Below are 19,546 nucleotides of genomic sequence, written 5' to 3' on the forward strand. Positions count from 1 at the left end.
CACTTTTAGTCACTATTTGGTACAGACAGTGATCCACAGAAACAGAAACCCAACTCATTTTAAGTCACACATCAAAAGCCTCAAAAGCATTAGAAACCTATCAGAAATTTTGCAATGCTTGTTTCTGATTCAGCAGAAGATTTTGATTTTTAAATTTGTAAATGAAAATAAATTATATCATTGGGAAACGCTAGCCACCAATAAAAATACTGCAACAATCAGTAGAAGTCATCTTTTGAAAAAATACTATAAACTATAGGTTGAGAAATGAAAATTGGAAATAGGAAGTTGAAAACATTTGTCTCCGGCTTATACGGCAAGGACAAATAAATATATAAACTAAAATCAGCAAGCTGTGTAGAAGTGGCATTTACAGACCAATCCTCTTTATGTTTTCATAAATATAACTGTTAAGATGGTAGCAAAACAATTTCAAAAATTGTAAGAGAAGGTACAAAACAATTAAGATGGTAGCAAAACAATTTCAAAAATTGTAAGAGAAGGTACAAGGTGCTTAATCTCTAATTGCTATGAATTTCTACTATATGCTTCAAGCAGAATGTCTGCAAAATCTGCTGATATCAAACTGTTAGATGACACGAGTCCACTCCATTGAGAGAGATTTATACCAACTCCCGAGGACGTCCGAACTCCAACACTCACATGGACAAGAACATCTATGCTAGGAAAGATAACCCTCAAAAATGGAGTTTCCTCATTATTCTCATACTTCTCTAAAATCCATTCATTATACCTAAAATGATCCAAGTGTCTTATCTCTAAACATGATTTTAAGGTTCTTTAAATATATAGTAGACATGGTTATCACTATAATCCTGCAGATTAGGCTACTTCTCCAAAATTTATAAGTATAATAAAACATAGATTTCTGGTTCTTAAGACGAATAATTCAAGGGTATATACTATAGACATCGAATAGCTAAACAGCATATTCAAGAGCTCTACTCATCTGCTCATGCTAACCCTAAATCACATCTGTCCTACATAGACCCAGAAGGGTTTTAACCCAAAGAAGCACTTAACTCTGTTTCAAGAATTTTACAAGCCCACAATCTCACGATAGAGAATTGCAGAATTGCAGAAACGAACTGAGAAAAAAAGCCCTATACCAAGATGGCTCGTCCACCCAACTCATTGAGTTTCAAAAGTATATCTGCTATGATGACAAGTTGGGTTTGAATGGCCTAAATGTGCTCTAAGCTTTATAATATAACACTGATCTATTTCAAAATAGTTTTTTGTTAAGTACTTTAAAAGTATTCCAAGTGATCAACATGTTTATATGTACAAAGTGTTTACCTTATTTTTCTCACTACCACATTCTCACAAGCTACTGTTCTGAAGCTATTTTGTCCAGCTGTTGTGGTTAATCATAGAGTTACCAAGCCAAAATATCAAACAATATCTTTAAAAGACCTTATATTCGAACAGTACTTGATTCATTAAATCAGAACTTATCCCCAAATGTTTGTTAGTTATTAGCAAAGCCAAAAATACTCAGGATAAAACAATCAAACTTATTCTTTCTTCTAATACACGTCAGAGTGAAGCATCCAGAATTAGAAAAAATGCCATTTTTTACAGTCTTCATTCTGACATAGAGGATCCATCCTCAATATATTTTTATTTTGACAAAAAAGTAATGTGTTTGCTAAGTCAGCAAGTAGCTATCGATGCAACTTAACAGTTCATTTTGTTGGAAGCTGCCAAACAAATCAAAGAAAAAGAAAGCATAATGCTTGTGAATATAACTGCCCACCAATGCTATCACTCAAAGTCGCTATCATTGTCCAGAGATGATTTTTGTTTTTTCAGTTTCTCCTCTAACTCACTATCACTGCCATGCCTCACTTTGTGTTTTTTCAGTTTAACCTCTGAACCAGTGTCACTGTCACTGCCATGCCTCACTTTGCGTTTTTTCGGTTCAACCTCTGACTCCGTATCGCTATCACTGATGAATTTGCCCCATGTCTGTGGAATGAAGTGCTCCCAAATATTAAGTTGACACAGTTCTGCACCCTTAGTACCTTTTCTGAGCATGTCTCTGACAGTCTCATTTACTTTTGCAGTAATCGAATTCTCAAAAATAAAAAGCCTACTGAAATAGGGCTTGTTTGCAACAGCTTTCACCGCAGTCTGAGCCCCAATATCAGTCATACCATTTTCGCTCAAATCAAGTTCTTTAAGCCACTCATTGCCTTCCAAAATGGCTGTGCATATTACAACTGATCCATCATCCACGAGCATATTCTCTCCTGCATAAAACACAGTCAGCAACTTCTTTATAAGAAGACAATCCGCTAAAGCTGGAGCTGCTTTTGGAGATATATAATTTCCTCTGACCGAAAGAACACTAAGAGATGGAGCTGCATCCCTGAGTCCATTGGCAATAGCAATAGTCCCTTCATCCCTGAGATACATGTGGTCAAAGTAAACTTCTGTAAGATCTAGATGTTTAGGGAAGACATGACGTGTGAGAGCAACCCCGCCGATTGCACCAAAATGGTTATCACTTAAGTTGAGTGTTTTCAACTGCCTACCTTGGCTCAGAGCTCTTACTAGAGCTCTAATACCACGCTTACCTACTAGACTTTTGGAGAATTTGAAATCCTCTAGAGCAATGCATTTCTCAACAAGCATTGAAAGTATCTCTATTGCATCGTCTTCTGAATAGCTGTGAGAAAAATGCAAACACTTCATCCTTTCAACAGATGGAAGAAACTCACAAAGGGCTCTAGCAGATTTTTCAGAAATGCGAGTATTGGTGAACTTCAATTCTTCTAGAATTTTCTGAGATTTGAAGAGTGGCCCAAAAGCAATGAGGCCCTTCTCTGCATGAACAACAAGTTCAATAATCAAGGATCTCAGCACACACTGTCTAAGAGCAGAAGAAATTATTGACATAACCTTTAACGCCTTGGCCTCAGATCTTTCAAAGTAAAAGTCTTTAAGTTCCACATCTTTTAAAGTTTTCCGAACACCCCTCAAGACTGTACGTGCAACATGGGCTGCATTCACTCCAAAACTTTTGTTGCCAAAGCGTATCTTGGTGTAAGGATTCCCCGGTTCTTCTAATGGACTTAAGAGCTTCCTGGCTAAACGTGCAGTAAGAAATCTCCGTAACCCTGTTGACATATCAAAAACAGTTTCTTTCATTCCAACTATTTCAGGGAATGCTTCCCTGACATTAGGGTTTCTTGTCTCAGCAGTGGTTCCTCGCTCAAGGGCATCCTTCAGTAGATTGCTTCTTTCCTTTGCATATAAATTTAGAAATGAGATACCATCCGCATCCGGATTAATGCTAGCATGGTAGTTTGCAACAGCAAATAAAAATCTTTCTATTTCGTTTGCATGTTCTCCTGCCTTTTTTTTGCTCAAAGGACCGCGCCTTCTGGAAAAAGAGGAATCCAAAGAAAGATAAGTGAGAATGTGCTGTACCAACACTGAACGTTCATCCTCACTTGGAGGCTGGAGATTCATAATTGATTTTCTCTCTTCTTGATTCTGACTGGCTCCCATGAGCTTTATCAAAACCAAAAGTGCTCTGATTCTGTGATCTGTAGCAAACCAAAATATGATTTTGAAGATAGATTTGGAGACAAACATATTACAATGAATTTCATGAAAGTAAAGGATTTGCAGCCTAATGATGATGAGATACAACTAAGGAATTTATGTTGCAGTCCACAACTGGTGTTTACAAAATTAGAGCACTATGAACTGGAAATGTTCCAAGAAGCAATATATAGCAGGCTGACTTGTTCTAACAATTATTTTGGTTCTATGGTTTCTCGCCCATGAGGCTTGCTGTAATAGGGGCAGTCCCTTGTTTTGTTGCATTAGTCTATCATAAACAGTTATAATATTTTGAATTTGAGGCCGGAATGTGAAAACAAAAGAGATATTGAATACTATCCATGACATGCACCCAGACTATAAAGCCCCATATGAAATATCCCCTTTACAGAACTGTTCTGATCCTGTCAATAGAAATAGGAAACTCGTTCAAAATGAGAACATAATGATATATGGGTCTGTATGTAATTTATGCCTTCATGTAAGGTCCTTAATTTCAGTATGAAGTAAAGTAAATTGGAACAGAAAATAAACTGGTGCCTGCACCAAAAGAAGGTGCAATGGGTACGCCGATAGTAATATATATTCAAGAACATGGAAACCCAAATATGAATGAGTCCAAATATTCTTAGGGATATGATGTGTATAAAGTAATTGTACAATGGCAAAATTGATTAAATGAATTCTGCTGCAAAAACGTAAACCTATAAACCTCTATTTAAAAGTCATCATAAACTCCATAATACAAATCATGTTTCATATTTCATTTTTTAATAGTTAAAATAAAGCTACAACTATCCACCATCAAATTAAACAAATTGACAAAAGGTTAAAAACTCCAAATTGTCTTTTAATATCAGTGCAGTACCTGAGTCCAATAAATATCTAAAGCCCAAATAAAGAAGGGAATGTTATAGAAGTGCTACTAACAAGGCACATAGGATGGACGTGTGGAATAGCGTTGTGTTATTGGACACGTGGAATAGCTTTGTGTTAATAACACAAAGCTCCACAACAGTAGGATATGACACCGTCACAGCAACAACACAGCATCTTCCAACAAACAGCATCACAAGACCAATACAACAACTTCAAATACACATGAACCTTATCAATAGTATAATAAATTTGAACACACAATAAAACTCTCAAATCACTAGCAAATAGAACATAAGAACTTAGAGGGTTATATCTACAACAATCTTGCATAAAAACAGTAAACAAGATCTTACAAAAAATGTTAATGCGGTATAATGTCAATCAAAACTTTGAAGAACTCAAATAAGAAAACCTAGTGCAAGTCAATGTGTTGTATTTTGATTGACAGTCAACATCCCACCAATGCCGGCGATGAGTTCTTCTTATGTATTCAGGTTTAGTCAATTTTAACTTGCTTATTTACATTGTATTCATCTTAAGATATCTATACATGCATACACACACACACATATATAATTTCTTAAAACATGATTTCCTATATTCAATATAATATAGTAAATATTAATAATTGTTTACGGTAAAAGAGTTTAAAAACAAAAACACAGGTTAAGAAAACAGAACAGTTAAAACAAAGAACTACTTCTGCATATTTTTCAGACGATAAGGCAACTGAACCCCATAAAACAATCCTTTACACAGCATTTTTAAAAATGCATTATTCAATCAACGTGGTTTTTTCAACTCACATCCACCATTTCATTTTCATTCATAAATAATTTATGGAGAAATAAATAATACCTATTTCATTTTTATTTTTATTTTTCTAAGTTTCTTATGTTCCTAATTGTAATGTCCCTCACTAAGATGGTATACAAGTCGACGACAATTATTATGAATACTCTATTCTTGCTTTAACTTACTACTTCAATCTTGATGTAATTGATAAGACATGGGCAATATTAACATTGTTTCAAGGATGCTATGTACAAGTTAGATTCTTTCCAGGGTAAGAGTCTCGTACACTATAATTGTTGTTATCCTTGGATATATGCTATTTGATTTGATCTTATACCAGTAATTAGTGCAATAAGATCTCTTAGTAAGTCAGATAAGACTGATTTGGAGTTATTCATGCTCACTGATTTTCTCTGATATGAGCTTATCTGGTAGTGAACAAAAAGATCAAGTTTATAAATGATCCCTTGATATGATAAACTCTCCTTCCAATATATATATATATAACTTAAATACTTTTTTCAATATTATCTCTTTGCTGTGCCTGATTCCTCTAAGGAGTCTGAATATGTTTGTAATAATATAGATTCTGAATGCTGAAGTGATGGATTTTCATTTAATGGACACGCCCTGTCTCTTATAACAACATTATTCGAGACTGCAACCCCTAATAATTAAATTGATTATATGAGAATAACATACTCTAATGAAAGCTTCTACAAACTTATCGAAGTATGATGAAGATAATGTTCTCACAGTTGAGAAGGAATCAAAAAAATCAATGCATAACAGCCCATCCACCCTGGATAAATTTGAACTAAAGCCTTTAACAATGCAAGATTTCAAGTAAAGATTGTTGGTCACAGAGGAGAGGGGCGTACAAGTCTTAACAAGGGCAGAACAGTCTAACCAATACATTGAAAAACTTAATGGGAAACTCAAATTGAAGAAAGGCAACAAGGGTTTTCACGTGGGGTTACTAGTCACAACTTCAAACAATCAAAGAAGCATTTGAGAGAATGAAATCAGATTACTTGCAGCTATTAACGCATAGGGAACTTGCTATCAGATTTGGAGATGGCAAGGAAAAAGAGGTAGATGAACTTTGTCTTCAACCAAGTATGACACATTATTCATTGTACAAGGATGAAAATCAGAATTCTATGATAGGCACTCACAAGAAAGATGAACTTATTTCAAAAATCGAGACCATACAATTGGTTGAAATAATCCACAGTATTTCTGAAGTTGAAAGTAAGCATATCATTCCCACCTCCCATTATTCAAACAAGAGAAGTTATGCTAATGATGATCAAAAAGACCAGCAAGAAATAAGATTCACCAATGTTGACTTTTGCAACAGCAGCTAGAAGCCTTCACAGTATCATGAGGTAACATGATTTAGAGAGCCAAGAGTTGTCTTTGATACATAATGAAGGCAGCTACAACCTAATTTTAGATTTGTAACTAAGTTCTTATGACAAGATAGCAGTTCACTTATTGGTTGGTGATTTTCCTCATCCGTACTTCAGTCGATAGTGGCTTCACAACTTCCTCAAAACACTGCATATTCAGACTTGGCCAGGACTACAGGAGATATTGAGTTGCAGCGGAATTTGCAGAGGCCTGATTTGAGATTAGATATTGGAAGTGAATTGGATTTCTTCACTCTGTATGGGTACAATGACACCTGCAGCATTATTATCCATCATAGTATATCCTATAACAGCAGCATTTGGCGGTCTAATGAGCTGATCTTCATGTATATCAGAGGTATCTTTTGCATGGGTAGAGTAATAGACTTGTGAAGGTTGCATTATACAGAAGGATACTGGATGGATGGACTACTATTACTACTCCTAGGATCGTGTTGGTAGGTTGGTATGGGATCCAAGAGTTCCCACGAGGAATGCCTTGTGCTTTGTAAATTATGGCTACTTATTACTTAGCTTAGGGTTTGCTACACACGAGATCACAGTAACACAGCAGTTGGGTGCAGCTGAATTTTACAGATTGACATGGGATCTAAGAGTCTGATTGATAGATGGGTTGCATTCTTATCGCACAGATACCAGTAGTCTAGCAGTTTTATAGTTAGAATTAGTGATCTTTCCTTGGTTGTATTTATTTATTAATTCGGATAAACCAAGGTATCCCTTATGTAATTTTTGTCCTCTAGTACAAGTGTGAGGACATGTCACTTGTTTGTCCTCTTGCACATATGTGAGGACATGTCTTCTTTGTTATTCATTGATTAAAGGAAATAGTTTATTCCTCCTTAAGAAGATCATGACACTCGATACAAAGACACTTATGAATGTGGCAATCATTCACATGGGAGTTACTAAATAACTCCTCTTCTAATCTCTATATAAGAGATTCTCCTCTCTCACTCTCTACACCACACACTCACTACATAGTTCTTGTAATGAGTTTATGGCTCCATTTCTCTCTCTTTCTCTCTTATTTTTTAGACATTTGCCTCATTCATATAATTCACATGGGGTTTTTTCTTGTTTTTTCCCCTGCAAAATTCTCTCGTCTCCTCTTGTGTTGATCTTGCAATCACTTTCAAGCTTATGGATTTATGGTAACTATTTTTGTACAAATCTCTCTTGGATTCTTTCCTTTGTCTTTTTCATTTGAATATTTCTTACATTTATTGAAAAGAAAAATTCAGATGATATTAACTATATGTCAGTGAATATATAAATATAAATCTACAAAGAAAGAAAACAAAAGTAAGTGAAAATAAATTTGAGAATGAGGAATTTCTGTTATAACCTTGGCCACAGGCAATTATGAACACTCACAATACTGATTTGAATTCCAATCCAATATCTCAGATAAAAGACATGAGTCTCCTCACCTCCACAATATATCAAATTATAGGATTCTCCAAGCCACAATTTAATCATAGGAGAATTAGATAATTGTTTACCTGAGCACAATTATCAAATAAAGAACTCAAAAAAAACTTCTTCGAACCCTCAAGCAATCGATATGAGCAAATTAAAATATTTTCAAGATGATCTCTCCTCAACAAAAAGCTGCATTTATAACACTAATTGGGCCATCCAACTTCATTCTCACACTTTTGCTTAAAAGGCAACTTTATAATATAAAGTTACAACACTTTATAACATAAAGTACTATGTTTATTAGATGTGAATTAAATAATCATTAAGCCAACAAGCTCATAGATAAAATACTTTAATAAAGAAATCCCAGAGAGAGATCAAAAATCCAAAACCAAAGGACCATCTTGCCTGAGCTGCTCAATCCAAAAATAGCAACTGGCCCAGAGTGACTTACTAAAAATAGTAAGTCCAAAAATAGCAATCTCACGACAAAGATCCCCAAAACCAGACATCAACTCATGAGGGTCGCGATAATGAGCTGACAAACCCATATCCCAGAGACCTACTAAATCGGGGACATTACAGGATTGGTCATGTGCTACCATCCAAGTTGGAGACAAAAAGGTCAATCTAGAACCAAAAGAAAAGGCAAAGTTCACTGTTCTAAAATCTTATGACCCTAGGTCTCAAATATTGTATCAAGAAATGCAGTTTGGTTATTATATGATATATTCTGATAATTCTGACATTCAAGAAGAACCAAAACTAGGTAATGTTGAACAATTGTGGACTTTAGAATTTGATGGCAATTGTGCCAATGCTCGTTCAGGTGCAGGAGTAGTTTTGACATCACCTAGTGGGAAAAAGACTTGCATGGCATACAAGTTAGATTTCAAAAATACTAACAATATTGCAGAGTATGAAGCTCTTCTCCTTGGTATAATTAAAGCAAAACAAAAAGGGGTCAAGATACTCGAAGCTCAAGGAGGTGCAGAATTGGTGGTGAGATAAGTGAAAAACCAATATGCAGTCAAAAACCAAAGATTGAAAAACTATCGTAATAAGGTGTGGGATGAAATTGAGAGTTTGGATGCTTTCTCATTATATCAGTACCAAGGGAATTTAATTCAAGAGCTAATTCTTTGGCAATCTCTGCATCATTGCTCTGACCACATCCTGACTTTAAAGATCAAATCTATAAAGTGGAAGTTCTATTCAGGCCCAATGTTCCTGATAATGAAGATTCTTGGAAGGTGTTTGAAGATGACAAACACATACAACAATTCATTGAAGGGGCAGAACCTTTTGCAGGCTTGTATTTTGAAGGAAACACTAATTCAAATGGTGATCTAGTAGCAGATAACAAAAGGAAACCACAGCCTAATATGATCCAATTGAAAGGTAATAAAATTCCATCCCATCTTATCTCTTTGGCAAAACTTTTTGATAAGCATGATGCATACATTGAGAGAGAGAGAGATAAAAAAGGAAAAGCCTATGGTGAGTATGATGGAATAAATATAGGGACAAAAATCAGTCCAAAAATGATAAACATAGAGAAGTGTTGCACACAAAAAGAGAGGGTAGAAATCAAGAAATTACTCATTGATTATCAAGATGTATTTGCTTGGAGTTATGAGGATCTGAAAAATTTCATGGATGGGAAATCTAAACATGAAATCCCTTTGAAGCCAGGAGCAACACCATTCAAACAGAAACAAAGGAATTATAATCCTATAGTTGAAGGAGCAATCTTCAAGGAGATTGACAAAATGTTGCAGGCTAGGATTATTATACCTATTCATCACTCTACTTAGGTTGCTAACATTGTGCCGGTGAGGAAGAAGAATTGAAAGATAAGGATTTGTGTGGATTTTAGAAATCTAAATCAGGCTTCTCTCAAAGATAACTTTGCACTTCCCAATATGAATCATATGTTGTAGGGTCAGAGATGATATTTATGTTGGATGGATTTTCACGATATAATCAAATTCAAGTAGATGAGGTAAATCAGTACAAGACAGCCTTCACCACACCATGGGGTACTCTTGCATATAATAGGATGCCTTTTGGCTTAATTAATGTTGGTGCAACATTTTAGTGTGCAATGAATTTAGCTTTTGGTGATTTGAAAGATAAAATCATTGTTATATACCTTGATGATTTGACAATCTTTTCTAAGAGAAGAGAAGATGATATCAAAGACTTGGAAAGAGTGCTACAAAGGTGTAAAGATCATGGTGTCTCATTGAATCCCAAGAAATTAGTATTTTGTGTGACAGAAAGTAAATAACTTGGTCATATTGTCTCTCAAGTGTAGACACCTAAAAATCCCCTAAAAATCCTTGAGAAAATAAAGTATTTTTATTTTCTGAAAAAATTCTCTGATGACATCATCATTTATTAATTATTTATTTATTTATTTTTATGTCATTAAATCCCTTTATCTTAATTAAGGAATTCCTCCCAAAAATGTTTAAATCTTATTTAGACATTATTTATTTATTTTTTGTCCAAAACTTGGCCAATTTCCTTAAGACCACTAACCTCTTCCAAAATCTTCTAATCTTTCTTTAATTTTGATTAAAGGCTAATCCCATCATTTCCTAACCCTAATCCCAACTCAAAATATTTAATTAAGATTAAATATTAATCCTCATATTTATTAAAAATATTTTAATGAATATCTCCTCAACCCAAACCCTTGAAATAAATAATAAAACTTTACCTAAAAACCTTATTTATCCTCATCCTAGGAAGTTCTAGACTCTTCTAAGAAAGTCTTCATCCTCATCCAAAGCCTAGACTCTTCTAGAAGATGTCAATCCTTATCTTTGATTTCCTATTCCTAATCCCCCCTCTAACCTTGTCACATTCCCTAAACAAGGTTAGCCAACTCCTAAGCTAATCCTAATCCCTCTTCTAATCATGTGCACAACTTAAGCAAGGGTTAAGACTTGCTAACCCAAGCCAAAGTCAACAATCTCATCCTCCTCCCAACCATCTCTATTTATGACCCAACCATCTCTATTTGACCCAACCATCCCTCTTTATGGCTCAAACTCCCTCATTACTCCTTTGACCAACCCTTGTCCTATCCTCTCACATCCAATCATCCTGTGACATGTGTCACCTCCTAATTGACTCCAAACAAGCACAATCCATGTGCTCCCCTTTGAGTGCATCTTGGCCCTCCCTCACCATCTTGTCATCCTTGCATCCTGACCATCCATCCCTCTACCCCTTGGCTTATAAATAGAGGCCTCTTCCTTCACTAAAATCATCCAATTCTATGCTAATGTTATAATGCTATTTTGAGAGACTAAGGACTATCAAAATACCATCATAATGGCAAAATCCATCCACAAATCCACTTTGATCCATATTTTTCATTGAAGCTTGAGCAATATTATTGAGCACACATCTACATCAAAGGACGCATCTACAAAATCAAGGAGGCTTTTGGAGTGATCTTGCTCTTAGTTTGCACTCTCTTACACCTTCTTTTGTCTAATCTTATATGTGAATATAGTTTTAGTTTGTGAATGTTTTCCTTATTGTTAATGTTCTTTGCACGCTAAATCTTGTTTTACATCAAGAAAGGGTGAAAATTGATCCAAACAGAGTTAAAGCCATTCAACAATTAAACCTACCATTGAACAAAATTGGAGTAAAGTCTTTCTTTGGCCAGGTAAATTTCTTGAGAAGATTTGTGCCTGATTTCTCAAAAAATGGTTAAGTGTATAGTAGATATGATGAAGGGTAATAAAGCTTTCAAATGGAGTGATGTTGGAAAAAGGGCTTTTGAAGATATCAATGGTGTTATTGCCAAAGCCCACGTTCTTGTTCATCCAGATTACACTAAAGAATTCATCATATATTGCTATGCCTCAGTGCATACCATGTCAGCCATATTGATGCAGGAAAACAAAGAAGTAATATATGCCCCAATTGCTTTCATGAGTATGCCATTGAAGAATCAAGAATTGAGATACTCACAAATGGAGAAACATGCATATGCAGTGGTGAGAGCTCTTAAGAATTTCAGGTTTTATAATTTACATTCTTATTTAGTGATACATGTGCCAAATCCTGCAGTGAAAAGTATTTTAACACAGCAAGAGGTTGGTTGCAATAATAGAGGAGTTTGGATAGCCAAGGTCCAAGAGTATGACATAGAGATCAAGCAAACCAAACTTGTGAGAGACAATATGCTCTGTAAAGCTTTGGCAGAAGTTCAGCAAGTTGAAGAGGAAGATATTCCAAAGGTTCTTATGGTAAGTCTTCAGGATCACTGGTTTTCAAATATTGCATACTTTCTAACATATGGTGAATGCCCTGATGGATCGACTGCTAAGCAAAGGAGGGACATAAAAACAAAGGCCTTAAAGTATGTAGTTCATGATGATGTCTTGTATAAGAAAGCTATTGATGGTACAGTCCTAAGATGTGTTGACAAAGAGCAACAGGTGAAGTTGTTAAGATCTTTCCATGATGAAGCATGTGGAGGACATTTTTCTAGCACTGTCACTGCATTCAAAATTTTGAGACAATGTTATTATTGGCCTACTATGTTTAAGGATGCATATAAGTGGGTTGCTGATTGTGAGAAATGCAGGATGTTTACTGGTAAACCTTAGCTAGTTGCCCTACCTCTTAGGCCAGTGGTGATTGAAGTTCCTTTTCATCAATGGGGTTTTGATTTTATGCCCAATTAATCCTCCTTCCAGTCAAAGACATTCTTATATCCTAAATGTTGGAATACAAACACCACTGAGAGAGGGGGTGAATCAGTGATTTCAAATACTTTTAAAAACTTGAAATAATTACAAATTATAAAAATTTAACACATGAGCAAGATAGTTAACGAATAACAAAGTGACACAATATTTTAACATGGAAAACCCCTTAGGGTAAAAAACCACTTTGAATCTGAAACTTTATTGGCCTCTTAGGCAAATATTTTAGAGCTACAACTCTGAAAAGCATCAACACCTTGTTTTAAAAACACCAATTTCAAGGAACACCAATCCCTTACACTTGAAGCACCAACTTAAAAAATGAACAAGTGAGATATAAAATCAGAGATCATCTCTGTTACAACACAAATCATGAATCACTAGTTTCAACTTCTTGTTCAAAACGCAATGCATGATATACTTCTATTCTCCTCAAAACACCTAATATCCAAATATATTTTCTTTTTCCATTAAAAGATCTGATCAAATACTGATATGAATGAATGAAGCAACAATATATAACCCTTCTTCTACCTCCGATAAACTTCTGCAATGAAAATGAAATCACAAATATGAAAATAGAAACATAAAGCATTACCCTCTTTTTGCTGTCAAAAATCTGTCTGCAAATTGTTCGATCTACAAGGAATTCCACAACAATTCTGCAACTTCTATCAAAACCACCTGTTGGATGTTTTAGAGGAATGCATCCTCTACTTATAAACCAAGAAAGTCAAAATTGTGGAACAGTTACATACCCCAAAATTCCATTAGACCAAAACCGCTCAAAACTGCTAAAACTACCATAACAATTTGGTAACTATTTTTTATAAACAGGCATTTTCTCTTTCCATGCATGTGTTATGCAAAAACTAACAAAGACCCATTTTAGCTAACTCTGAGACCTTTGCAAAAACGTATGATAGTTGTGGCCTATCTGATAAAAAAGCTTGTCGACTTTCTAACAAACCAAAACTATTTTTTTATATCCGTTTTCAAAACCAATGTGAACATTAAGTGTTAATTATATAACACTCAAGTATTTGTCTTGAATATGTTTTAAACTATATTTAAAGACATCAAATAAGATAATTACATGATGTTAGCCATACCATATGTTCATTATTCACATCAATGACAACAATCAAATACCAAATACCAAATACCAACACTAATAGCCACAAATTATTTTAGTAAATAGGTTGAAGCCAAGCCAATGAAGAAATCTTCATCCAAGGTAGTATGTGAGTTTCCCAAAGAACATATTTTGGTCCGGTTTAGAGTTCCTATGAAATTGATAATGGATAATGCATCTTAGTGTTCTTCCTCAGAAATTGTTGAATTTTGCCATGATAATGGTATCCAAGTTGGTCATTTTTCTTATTATTTTCCTCAAGAAAATGGACAGGCTGAGTCTAGTAATAAGAACTTGATTAATATTTTGAAGAAGTTAGGTCTTAGATAATCGGAAAAGTTGGCACAAGAAGATACATGATGTTTTGTGGACCAATAGGACCACACCTAAAAGAGTCATTGGTATCTTACATTTTGAGATAGTTTATGGAGTGTCAGTTAATTTGCCATTGCCTTTAGAGCTTACGACATTTAAGTCAAAGACTATGATTGAGGATGACACATTCAAAGATGGATTAGAAAAGAGAATCTTGTATCTCACCAAGCTGCAGGAAGAAAGAGAAGAAATGGTTGACAGAATCACTGAATACCAAGGAAGGGTCAAGAAATTATTTGATAAAAGAGCAAGACCTGAGAAATTCATGAAAGAAGATTTGGTCCTGCTGTGGGACAAGAGACATGAACCAAGAGGAATGCACTCCAAGTTTCAATCTTTATGGAAAGGGCCATTTCAAATCATACAAGTGAATCAAAACAACTCTTTCCAGTTGGCATATCCCGCTGGAGAAACCCTGCCATGTTTATAATGGGCAGGATTTGAAGCTGTATCAAATGCAAAATTGAAAGAAGGTAACCCCTGCATTGTAGTTAGTTAGGTAGGCTTTTCTTTCATTCAGTTTACTTTTGCTTAAGTTGCTCGCTCTCTTAGTTAGTTGTTATTGCCCAAAGCCCAACCTTGACCTTAAATGGGCCAATAGCATTACTTTTTGTGCTTCTAATTTGCAACAGCAGAAAGATGATGATTTACTTGATGGATCAATGATGGCTGATTATTAATGTTGACATTATTGTTTTTGAACTGAAACATTTATATGGTGGTGTATTTTGCTATGTTACTTTAATATTAGCATAGTGGTGTATGAACTTATTTGCTGCTGCATCTATGCATGTGCGCACACATATATTTAAAATATATATTCTTGTATGGGGACAAACCCAAAACGAATCTGAACCCAACCCCAAAAAAAAATTGAACGAATTTCAAACCTGAATCCGAACCCGCAACTTAGTTTATTGCAGTTGGGTTGGAAATGGATACCTTTTTGTGCACTGTGTCCATAAGACGTAGTTTCAGAAGAAGCCTCTTATCACGTAATTTCCTGATGAATTCTTCTCTGTATTATAACGTAGAGAACAGTTTATTGCAAAATTACACAGAGGTGCCTGTAACATATCCATAAAGATAACATCTCCTTCAAAGAAAACAAGCAATGATATATATGAGGTCTCAGCTGCCTGAGTTACATTATGGTGCAGTATTATAAGAAACGTTATGCGTAAGTCCTCCAAAAGTATAAAACACAGTGTTCCAGATAGGATACATAAAAGCCCCAGGTTAAACCTCTATATGACCTCATGGTGACATATATTGAATACTCCAAGAAACAGACTAATAATTATAGCGCAGCAATTCCACATCAAGGTAAAGCCGAAGCAAGTATTGGTTAACCATGGTGGAGAAATAAGATAGGAGAGGACAATAATAGGGGAAGGACGGCAATCATCCTAGTTACTTTCAACAGCCATCCAACATTATATGGAGCAGACTCGTGCACACTACGTGAACGGAACGGCGGTTGTAAAAATCATTGTGGCAGCACTATAAAATAAACAAAACACGGCACAGAAAACCTCTAAATTTATGAGCTGAATGCATGTATTATAGGGTACATTTAAAACGTAAGAGAACTTCAAGATGATACGATGTTCACAGAGACTTGTGCCACAAAAGAAATTCCAGAACTTTTTCTTGCAAACAAATAAGGGTTTCCCTAACAAAATAATTATTTTTAAATGTCCGACACTTACAAAAGTAGCTAAAGGTTATTTTTACACAAAAGTGAAGAGAAGGAATTATTAAATATGAATATACCTGGTGTTTCTGCAACTAGCAAGAACTCACAGAGAAACCTGATATGGCCGTCTCTACCTGTAAAGGAAATCGCTAGCTCTCTTTATATTCACTTCCGATCTGCGCGAGAAAGCGGGTCTTCCACGGCAATATTATTATTATTGTTATCATATATATAGGCAAGCTCAATATTATTATTATTATTATTATAATATAGGCAAACTCATTTATTATTATTATTAAGCAGACTCATTTATTTATTTATTCATTTATTTATTTATTTATTTTTTATTATTATTAGGTGTTGGATATTGTTTTGCCATCCATATTGGATGCTTTTGTGCTAAGTATTATATTTTTCCAACTAGTGTCTATCAATTAATAAAAATAAATATTTTAGAGTATAATTATTTTAAATAATTTTTTATTAATTAATATTTTAAATGTTAAAAACATTATATTTATATTCATTATATATTTTAAATTTTTTATTATTATCCTCAACGTTTCTATTTTTGAACATAGAGGGTTGATCTTTGTACTTTTTAAAATTATTTATTTTAAATTATAGATCTTATTTTTAGTTTTATTAATATTATATATTATTTTAATTAATTTAGATTTATAATTATTTAATTTAATAATTTTTTATTTAAATTAAAAATAAGCTAAAATATAAATCAATAATATTATAATATATCTTTGTAATGCAACATTATTTTTAAAAATTTAAATAAATTTAATAATTTATATTTAATTTTAATTGAGCTTTAAATTTAATTTAAAAATTATATCTATGTTTTATATACTAGTGGCACTTGTTATATAGTGATCTTCTAATAGCACTTTAGTAATGGTTTTGCCTATTATAAAGCTTTAACGTGTGTGTGTGTAATGTAATTTATTAATTATTTAAAAATAAAATGTTATTTAAATAATTCATATTTGAAACACTCAACTTCTTAATCAAAATATTTCCCTTGAAGAAATTTAAAAGGCTATTAAAACTATGAAGAACGACAAGGCACTCCGCCCAAATGGTCTCTCTAGTGAATTCTATAAATCTAATCTAGATTGGATATGCAAGTATCTATATGATCTTTATTCTGATGCTTACAACAAACGAACTCTTGGGTGTCTCATTAATAGAGGCATCATAAAACTTATCCCCAAGGAGGGAGAAAAAGCTCTCCTAAAAAATTGGAGACCTATTACCCTCCTTATTGTCTCCTATAAAATCCTTGCTAAGACTTAGCTTTGAGGCTTGAATCTATTCTCCCGAAGTTTATTAACTCCACCCAAACGAGCTTCATCAAAGGTCACTACATTCTTGAAAATCTTATTACTAGCTGGGAAGCTATGAGCTAGTCCAAGCTTTCAAATCAAAACTCTGCTATGTTACTCCTTGATTTTGAAAAGGCTTATGACTATATTGAATGAGACTTCATTGTCATGATGTTAGAAGCTTATGGCTTCCCCCCTCTGTTTTGTAACCTTGTTAAGATTCTTCTAAAAGATGCCTCAGCCCAGGTCGAAGTCAATGGCTCCCTATAGCCCCCTTCCCTCTTGGTAGATCCATTAGACAAGGCTACCCCTTGGCCCTTGCCCTTTTTGTCTTAGCCTCTAATGCCTTGTCTTATATTCTTAAAGACAACTCTCTTTCCCCTATTGTCAAAGGTATAACCCTTCACAATCAAGTCGATCTTTTGAACTGCCAATTTGCTGATGATACTTCCTTATTTTTTGAAGTCAATGAGGCCAATTTTAATGCCCTTCATGCTAAGCTTGACGCTTTTTGTGTTATCTCTGTGTTGCCCCACTTTTCACCCTCTCCCTGATTAGTAAAAGTGATTACTTGTGTCTTAGTGAATTCCTAATTAAATTTGAGTCTAGGTCTAAGCCTCCTTACGTGCAACGAGTCTCCATTGGATTTCTCCATTCCCACTTCTTTGCATTTCGTAGTCATGTGGTTTTTCCTTTGTATTGAGGGATTGTACGGGTAGGTTAGTTTTTGGTTTGATGGAGATCCATGTTGTTCTTACAATGATCATTTACAAAGTTATATCTGCTTCCAGTATATCACTTTCTCAATAAAAATAAAAGCTTGCAAAAATCTGGACTTCGTCTTCTCCCCAACGGGTTTCTAACCCATGAAGACGATTTCCCACAAAGAACACCAAATGATGTATATGGATCAAAGTGGGAAAATAGCAAGATGTCCTATGGCGAGTTCATGTTCCCTTACGATTATTTACCTCATAAAATGTTTTGGATTCATCACAAGCTCTCATAATCTTTCCCAGTGGAAAACTCAGAATGAACTTCTCCTCGGCGGGTTTTTAATCCAAAAAGTTGGTTTTTTGCAAAAGGCAGTTTTGAAGGAAAAGTGACAAAAGGTGAGTCCCTAGTCAATTTTCACACACCCTTTAGACATTTTCAAACCCAAAGAAGACAATGGTCTAAATGTCAGTTAAAAGGGAAGCTTTAGCGGAGAAATACAAATTGTCTTCTCCTCAGCAAGTTTTTAACCCGAGAAGACAATTTCCTGGAATTTAAAGAAAATCAAGCTAGTAAGCAGACTGGACCCACAATTTATGCATAAGATATCTCAAGATGATAATAGGAATAATCTAACCATTGTAGGAAAGAGTTAATGATCAGAATTCAACTCAGCGGATATTTCCTCACAGAGTACTCTATTGGTAACTTCTTGAAACTTAAAGGAAAAGGAGAAAGTAAGTATGGGAAGATAGAAAGTTACCATTAGGTCAACAGAAATAGTAAAAGTCATCATTTTCATATTTGTGTCTTGTAGCTTTTGATGGTTTCCCCTTGAAGCTATCGAGGTATGCTAGTGATACAATCATGTTGATCAAGATAATGGAACAAACAATTCAAGTGAACATGGTGTTTGGAAGTCTGAAGAAGAAAGGGTATGAATTCACTATGAAGGTGGGAGCTTTTAGTTGTGAAACCCATTCGGATGCAAAGAACATGCTAAAATTGTTTGAAGTGAAGTATAAGTTAGAGATGTGTGAAGTCTTAAGGCCCATGTTTGATCCAAATGGGTATACAAGGGAGGTGTTGCAAATTGGAAGTGTAATCAAACACATCACCACCATTGAAGACTATTGGGGTGATTATAAGGACAAGTTTGAGAGTCGTGATTGTGCTTTTGCTAGGCTTACAGTGGATTAAGAGAAGATGTACAAAGTTAATATTAATGTTGAAGGAGTAGAAGATGATGGTTAGAACATGTATAGTAACACCTATTTGACTAAGCTAAGAGGCACTCCAATAAGCTCAGAACCTTATGAAGATGCAAGAGAGGAGCTAGATATAATAATGGCTCAGATTATCAAAAGCATCGAGAAATGGGTCAAATGGACCATGGCCAGAAGGAGTCAAAG

The 19,546-nt window shown here is 34.6% G+C and overlaps 1 protein-coding gene across 8 annotated transcripts; it reads right to left on the minus strand.

The window, feature by feature from the left end:
• Positions 1-1,580: 1,580 nt before the first annotated feature.
• LOC149545204 (RAN GTPase-activating protein 2-like) lies at positions 1,581-16,284 on the minus strand. 8 transcript variants are annotated; one of them, XM_089790586.1, is made up of 4 exons: positions 16,158-16,284; positions 15,324-15,399; positions 13,470-13,533; positions 1,581-3,578 (listed from the first exon to the last, which is right to left on the minus strand). In XM_089790586.1, the coding sequence occupies exon 4, from the start codon at positions 3,538-3,540 to the stop codon at positions 1,789-1,791; it is 1,752 nt and encodes a 583-aa protein (XP_089646712.1). In that variant the 5' UTR covers positions 3,541-3,578; positions 13,470-13,533; positions 15,324-15,399; positions 16,158-16,284; the 3' UTR covers positions 1,581-1,788. The 8 variants fall into 8 exon arrangements, with proteins under 8 accessions (XP_089646712.1, XP_089646710.1, XP_089646707.1 ...); XM_089790584.1 differs by having other exon boundaries at positions 13,470-13,555; XM_089790581.1 differs by having other exon boundaries at positions 13,470-13,584.
• Positions 16,285-19,546: the final 3,262 nt, after the last annotated feature.

The sequence above is a fragment of the Cupressus sempervirens genome, chromosome 7 (assembly GCF_028749045.1).
Source record: "Cupressus sempervirens isolate cs-2001-9-10 chromosome 7, ASM2874904v1, whole genome shotgun sequence".
Taxonomy (NCBI): Eukaryota; Viridiplantae; Streptophyta; class Pinopsida; order Cupressales; family Cupressaceae; genus Cupressus; species Cupressus sempervirens.